General features: G+C 38.2%; 1 protein-coding gene across 1 annotated transcript; it reads right to left on the bottom strand.

Moving 5' to 3' along the window:
* Positions 1 to 4414: 4414 nt before the first annotated feature.
* On the bottom strand, positions 4415 to 5488 carry LOC128864961 (uncharacterized). Its single transcript, XM_054104780.1, has 2 exons — positions 5285 to 5488; positions 4415 to 5228 (listed from the first exon to the last, which is right to left on the bottom strand). Exons 1-2 carry the CDS (start codon positions 5447 to 5449, stop codon positions 5088 to 5090), a joined length of 306 nt encoding a protein of 101 aa, XP_053960755.1. The 5' UTR covers positions 5450 to 5488; the 3' UTR covers positions 4415 to 5087.
* Between the last annotated feature and the right edge of the window lie 2469 nt (positions 5489 to 7957).

The following is a 7957-nucleotide window of genomic DNA, read 5'->3' as shown; positions in this document are numbered from 1 at the left end:
AGATACCTTGCAGGAAAATCCGCTAGTACCTAATACCGGGCGCTTCTTGACGATTAAAGGTCATGACTAAATTGAGTCATTTTCTTGTAGGCAATCGGTGAATTTTGAGTTGACCTAGTAGGTGCGAATTTTCCACCAATTCGTTTTCCAATAGTGCAGAACTAGTACTAAAGGGCGGTTAAATTTCAAGGGCCGGTGTTGATTTTGAATGAGATACAATTTTTTTAGGAAATTATTGTCACATCTCTTCATTATGATAATATTTGTATGGCTCAATTATGTATGGAATCAAATATCGGCCAACTGGCCGCCGCGGCCTCAGCGGCACACCTCCATCCGATGGTCTAAATTTTCAAAGACGCTGAGGCATAATTGAGGTTCTATGCCCTTAATGTGCCGAATTATCTCATCCTTTAGCTCTTGAATTGTTGCTGGCTTATCGACGAACATCTTTTCTTTCAAATATCCACAAAGAAAGAAGTCTCACGGTAGCAAATCACATGATCTTGGCGGCCAATTGACATCGCCGCGACGTGAGATTATTTGGCCATAAAATTTTTCGCGAAAAAGGGCCATTGTTTCGTTAGCTGTGTGACAAGGGGCACCGTCCTGTTGAAACCACATATCGTCCACATCCATATCTTCCAATTCGGGTCATAAAAAGTTCGTTATCATCTCACGAAAGCGAACACTATTTACAGTAACTGCCTGATCGGCCTCATTTTGGAAAATATACGGCCCAATGATGCCGCCGACCCATTCACCGCACCAAACAGTCACTCTTTGTGGGTGCTTTGGTTTTTCGGCAATCAGTCTTGGATTATCATTCGCCCAAATGCGGCAATTCTGCTTATTGACGAATCCACTGGGTGAAAATGACCCTCACTGAAGATGAAGAGCGCGATATGCATTTTGATTTGAACGCCCGTTTTCATAATTAGCCTGAATAGATTTAACGCGTTGCTCGATTATGTATCTTTCCATGGTTCAAATTCAGGTAGTCTGAAATTGAAAAATGTCAAATGAAATGCAGAAAACAGCTTCTACACGTCACATGGTTCACATTTAACATCGACCCTTGAAATTTAACTACCCTTTACATTGCTCAAATGGCAACCTTCACGGTAGTCTCGAATCAGTGCTAGTCAGTCATGGATTTTGTGCGTTGATTCATTACTATGGATAAGACTTGGGTCTATCAGCAGGATCGTAAATCAAAACAAGAGGTGAAAGAGTGGTGTGAAACTGGATTTTCGGCGCCGAAGCGAGTTCGTGTCCAGAAATCGGCCAAGAAGGGTTTTCTGCGGTGCGCCAAGAATTTTGTTGCGGTGGACTGCTTGCAAACTGGTAAAACAATAGAAATTATGAATATTATTGTAACCTTCTAGACCAGCTGAAGGAAAGAATTTGTAAAAAAATACCCTGTTTGAAAAGGAAAAAAATTATTTGCACTGTGTCACACGAGCATATCGATAATGGCTCAAATCCATGAATTAAAGTTCGAATTGTTGGAGCATCCATGGTATTCACCAGTTTTTGGCCCCTAGGAACTTCCATCTGTTTCCAGACCTAAAAAATGCATGCGGGGAAAGGGGTTTTTCATCAAATGTTGAGGTCATAACAGCTGTGGGGCGTATTTTACAGCCCTTTCAGATTCTCGCTTTAGGTATGATATTCATAAACTAAAATCTCGTTGGAACAAGTGTATTGATGTTCAGGGAGACTTTACTGAATAAGAAACTGTATTTCAAACCATAAAATTGAGTTTTTTTTTATCGAACAGCAAAACTTATTGAACAACCTAGTAAGAGAACAAAACTACATTTAATCTGAAACACCAAATGAAAGAAAAATTTGTCTACTAACGTCGCTCCTCAGGCTGGCAATGGCAAATCTCTCAGTGTATGTCTGTTATGAAAAAGTTCCTACTGAAAAACCATCTGACGTTCGGAGTCGGCTTGAAACTGTATGTCCTTCCAATTGTGGGAAAACAACAAGGCGTTCACCATAAATAGAAGGAACAGTGTGGCCAAGCAACCAAATTAAAAAGTGTTAGCGCCAATTATATAAGGTGGCGTAAAATGAATAATTCTATAGGAAAAGTTATAATTTTTGAAAAATGGCAGCGTAGAGCTCAACATAAGCGGGTCTTCTGTTCCTCAAAATTTTTTTGCCGTAAAAAAAAAATGTACTTTAAATAATGATTTAATGTTACGCTTATATTTCCATGATTGTTATAAAAATTATAATACTAAGTGTCGAAATGTGACAGATGTAATAAATCGGGATAAAAAAAAAATGAAGTAAAGAAGTGATTCAAAAATTTGTTAATTAATTTTGCGCCACCTTTTGTCACATTTTCTCTACAGTCCTATTCCAATTGCTTCACTACTTCATCAGAAGCCTTAGTCACCTCAATAGGATACAGTCGCAATGCGTGAAAATGGCGATTTTTCGCTTCTCAGCGAAGTACTTCAAAGTGGTCTCAGTAATACATAAGGAATTCGTTTCATTCGCTCAGATTTTTCCTACAGTGAAGTTAATAAAGAGTTGCATGCCCAGTCAAATTTTAACACGCCACTTTGGGCCACACCAGTAACGCTTGTTCTTTTCATTAACTTAGCCGTTCGAGTGTATTTCCTAGAAACTCTTACAACACTAAATTGCCGCTAGTTTTCATTTCCAAAAGTTTTCGTACAAAAGTAAACAATTGGTAACCAACATTTTCTGTGAATGGAAACAAACCCAGAACAACTTCACGTTTCTGATTGCACCTACATATGCATATACTATATATGTATGTTTGTATGTATGGATGTGTGTATGCGTATGTATGTACATATTAGCAGCGTAAGTGCCCAGCGTTTTGTTGCTTCTGGGTCATGCCGACTTGTGTGTGACATACCGGAAAGAAAGCTAATTGTTACACACGTAATTTCAAGGAAGACCGGTCGGTCATCGTGTACCTGATTTTGGTCGTACAGTTATGAGTAAATATGTACATACGCATTTACAATCTTGTCTAGGCACTGGCGGGTGTTCTAATGTGGATTTGAGTGGCGGTGATGGGATTTGAACGATTGGGTGTGAATTCGGTTTGATTGTGTAAGAAACTGCTAATAGATTTGATAAGATTTGGGTGTTATTTTTAGTACCACTGTGTCTAAGTTTATTTGTAAATACATAAATAGTCTAACAAGAACTAATATATTTTTTCTTTTGTCTTCTTATTTACAGTTATGGTAGGGAGTCAGCTGAATATAAGTGGAATATAAGAAAAAAGGTAAGATACATATTTTTCAGTAGTTTTATTTGTTATTTTCAAAGATACTTCTAACTATGTATGTAGTTCAGATTGTTTTTTTTTTGTTTCTTCACATGGTTTTTTAGTACTATTATTACAGTTTTAGGGAACTTATAGGGTAACTTATATGACCAAATGTACATGTATATGTATGTTTGTATACAAATATTTTGAATTTCAAAATTCTATTGAAAGATAAAAAAATGTAACAAAATACGATTTTTTTATTTATTTTAAAAAATTTATGTTTTTCTTAGATACAAGACTGATAGAGATTGAAAACAGTTTAAATTTAGGTGCGTAACTAAGTTGTCGCTGTTTTTTTGATGAAAATACAACTTTATTCTGGAAAAATGGTTACAAGTGAATCATTGAAAGTATTGTCCATCGCTGGCTACTACTTTTTCTCATCTTTCTGGTAGATCTCGTATACCGTCCCGGTAAAACTGTTCATATTTTGATGAAACTGGCCATTTTTTGATGTCTTCATATGAATGGAACTGCTGGTCAGCTGGACCATGTGCCATCGATCGGAACAGGGGATAAGCGGAGGGCGCAATATCTGGAGAATATGGCGGGTGGGGTAGGATTTCCCATTTCGGTGTTTCCAAGTATGTAGGTTTTAATGGGTTTGGCAACGTGAGGCCGAGCGTTGTCATGCTGTAGAATCACTTTTTCGTGCCTCTCCGCGTATTGCGGCCGCTTCTCGCACAGTGCTTGGCTCAATCGCATCAATCGAAGTCGATACCGATCTCCAGTGATGGTTTCGCTTGGTTTTAACAGCTCACAATAAATAACACCAACTTGGTCCCATCAAACACGTAGCATAACCTTCACAGCATGAATAATCGGCAAAGGCGACGACGTAGAAGCATTACCTATGATTTTCTTTTCTTTGGATTGCTGTGTTAAGAAGCAACCACCTTGGCTCCTTGGCACCACAAGATCTACTCAGATTTCTTCGGAGGTCGAGTAGATTTAAAGAAAATTAAAAGGAAATCCGAGTGCAGTACAATGAATTTAATTGTGCCTGAGTGCTCTACTTGCTAGTCTGTCCCGACAAAAAACAAAGAAAAAAAACGGTACCACGATAGGCGTCACCTAATTCTTCTCTACATCGTATGTGATTAGCTTTAGCTTCAAACTTTAACCACCACGTGTTCATAAAAAATCAAGTATTTTAAAACAATATTAAAAAAAATCACACATTCGTTACTTGGGTGATAGAAGCGAATAGTGAATTGTAAGTGAATAAGTAGCATTCGAATCTTTATTAAGCATTTACATAAGCCTCAATGGGGCTTAAGCCTCCTTACTAAGTCCTAAGTCCTTTACACACACTTCTCTAGAACCATTAGTACACAATTAGGTGTGTAATTTAATTTACTTAATGACCATTTATTATACCAGACTGCTACTGGTTTTCTATTTTGTTTTTATTGCTTTTCACTCTTTGGTGTCATGCAATAAATGCGCAAATATTAAAAATTTTTTATTATATATAATATATAAGTGAAGTTGGAGGCTACTGTGTTACACCCTGCTTAACTTCGCTTCAATAAGGCTACGTACGTAAATATATACACGTATAGGTACATATATGTATGTATGTGTGAATGTATATCTAGTCCGCAAATATAGAACTTATGAATTTAAAATAAGATTTTTCAGTTTAAGAGAACTCGAGCACAGAAGTTGAACAATTCCAAGGCATAGCAAAAAGCTGCAGCTCGTAAATATCCAATACACAGAAGCCACTGCAGTTAGGTACTCCTACTCGCGTTTAGGTGCAATACTCGCGTAGATCGGTGCCTTCGTCGGCTTCGCAGGTCATGGCTGATTTTACAAGTACAATTACAATACTCATGGGCTTTGCACTCGACTCCATTGCCCGAGGGATTGGCAATTCTCGAACTGTGTGTACCTGTGTGTTTTGTGTGGAAGTCATTGAGACTGAAACCGCAAATTTACTTAATTTACTTTGTAAGACGGTGACGAGTGGTGGTCGGCGGCGAAGAAGTGGCGGAGGCAAAGGTAAACAGCGACAATCAGTGTATGCAGCTTATTTGTAGCTGCATAAGAAATTGTTGTTGCGATTGCGTTTGTTGTTGTAGTAGAGCTCCACGTTAACGTTGGCGAACGCATGTAAATTGAACTCCGGACGCGGATGACTTGAAAGTTGAAAAAAGGGCGTGAATATGTAAAAAAAACACCAAAGTACACGTTTCATACCTACTTATTTTTATTTATTACGCACATACATAAGTATGTATGTATGTGTGGATGTATGTATGCATGTGTGGTAACGTGTGAGTGTTTTTATTATTGTTATTAAGAGTGGAGGAGGAAGTGTAAAAGTAGCAATGACTTGTGACTTCTTGGTTGTCTATTAGCGGTAGAGTTGCCAAATAATTTTATATTCACAATTTCATTGAAACCTTTTTTTGTATTTTTATATCAGCGGGCGCGTTCGCACTAAGTCGTTTAGATAACGGTTGTTTGTAGCAGTATAAAGGAATCGCGATAAATACTTCAGAAACTCAATAGGAAATATTTGCCTAAACTTTATTGAACTAAGATTTTGTTCAGGCAGCCACATAGAAAAACCATTTTGGTTTCAAGTTTCTTGTCCTTTGGAGCCTTTTGGCATATCTTTGGGTGCGCAAGTTTCTCCGAACAGGATACTAATAATTTTTACCGCATTTGCAAAGAATTTGAAACGTTTCGCGAGCATTCGATATGAAATTCCATATTCATTCCAAAATTTATGTACACTTTGCTTAGATGCGTGGCATCTTGAAAACTTTGAAATAATAACGAAAGGTTGACTAAATAATCAAAGCTACATAGATTACGCTTTCCAAGTGCTCCCATCTCGCTATGACCAGACGCATGATTTGCGATAAATTGTGAATTAGAGGTGCCCAGCTCCTTTTCGCAACAGGTCTTATAATAGAAAGAGTTTATTGAGTCACAGTCTCGGTATCTCTTCCAAAAAAAAAACTATTTTCCGACAATGCGCCTCTGCTGGCCCGAACACGCCACGGTGACTCTAAAATAGGAAATAAAGGATGATCAATGAAGAGGTATCGGATTTTAAATTGAAATGAAACATCAAAATTCAAATTGTGGAACCATTCATGACATTTACTTTTTAAAGATAGTTCCTTTCAAATGTTGGCCACAACCGCACCTTAATTCGGTCATCCGGTCGCGAATAACTTTAGTAATGCTGGCTTTCAATGCCTCAATCGAAGCTGGTTTATCCACAAAGCTTAGACTTTACATACCACCACAAATAAAATTCCGAAGATTGTGATATCTCACAGTCTTGGTGGCCAATCCACTGGTCCGAGATGAGAGATAAATTCCTCACCGAAGCAATGACGCAGTAAATCCATTATTTCACGGGCTGTGTGGCAAGTAGCGCCATCCGCTGTCTTGTTGGAACCACGAAGTTGTTGTTGTTTAGTTCACGGGCTTCAATTTTCGGTTTCAAAAAGACAACCAAGTTTATCATGGCGCGATAGCGTTCGCCATTCACTGTTACATTGGCGCAAGCCTTCTCTTGGAAGAAACTAACGGTTGTTTTCAATGGATTATGGTTGCTCTTGAATGGCTTCGGGTTGCTCTTCAGCCCAAGTACGGCGATTTTTTTATCGACGTAGCCCTTAAGCCAAAAATGGGCCTCATTCGGATCGTCGGCAAGCTTTTCACGAGCCCAACGACGGCAATTATGACGCTTTGGAAGATCGACATGGTTCAAGTCTTGGTATTGCTGTATTTTATACGTTTTCAAATCAAGGTATTTTGCGTTAAATCTATTTTTCCGAATCTATTTTTCCGGGTCCTCGGCCAAACTCTCATTTACAGCCGCAATATTCCCTTCTTTTCGGGCTGTAACGTAAAGTTATTCTCAATATTGCCGATGGTTTGCCGAATTGTGCGTTCGGTAGGACGGATAGCGCCTGAGCGCGCGATGAACACTGTGCACAGAGCGTCGATTTTCGTAATACGAGTACATTTGTAGGATTTGTAAACGTTGTTGAGTAGTAAGTTCTTCCAGGATGAAATGTCAATGAATATTGATTACAAATTATTAAAATTTAAATTTAGTTTGACAAGAGTCACGCGGGATCTGTCGAGGAAACCCTATTCGCCAAGCACCTCCAATCTGATCCGCCCTTAATTTATTTTATGTTTTCTCAAGAGACCAATCTTTACTTTATCTGGCCAATAGCGGCATTCAGCTTCGAAAAAATATTTTTTCATATCCACGCCGAATTTCATATATGCATATATCTGGCAACACTGTTTCCATGTTTTCTTATATTTTGCCTGTTCGGCAAGGAGTTCTTATGACTTTCTGCATCTTATTGAACTTTTCTCGTTGTTTTGTATGTATGTATGTCTGTTGTTTGTGTTTCTCCAACGCTTTTCTCGTACGGTAGCTGGCTGAGTTGTGTTTTGTTATTTTCATTTCTCATTCTTATTCTGCAACACTGTCCAACCTCATTTATTTATTTTTGTTGTAATTTACAATATCATTTACGCTCATTTCATCTTGCGGTTACGTCTTGTAAATGGTTAATACAGAAAATTCATGAAATTCCCACGCAAATCACAGTCGTGGCTCCCTTGTCGCCTTGAAAT

This window comes from Anastrepha ludens, chromosome 2 (genome assembly GCF_028408465.1).
Source record: "Anastrepha ludens isolate Willacy chromosome 2, idAnaLude1.1, whole genome shotgun sequence".
Classification (NCBI taxonomy): domain Eukaryota; kingdom Metazoa; phylum Arthropoda; class Insecta; order Diptera; family Tephritidae; genus Anastrepha; species Anastrepha ludens.
The sequence above is the reverse complement of the archived record's forward strand: the minus strand, read 5'-3'. Positions and strand labels throughout refer to the sequence as shown.

Coding starts and splice junctions, on each gene's coding strand:
- LOC128864961 (XM_054104780.1), bottom strand. CDS start 5,449: ATGCGTTCGCCAACGTTAACGTGGAGCTCTACTACAACAACAAACGCA. Junction 5,229..5,284: donor ACTCGTCACCGTCTTACAAA/GTAAATTAAGTA, acceptor CAAAACACACAG/GTACACACAGTTCGAGAATT.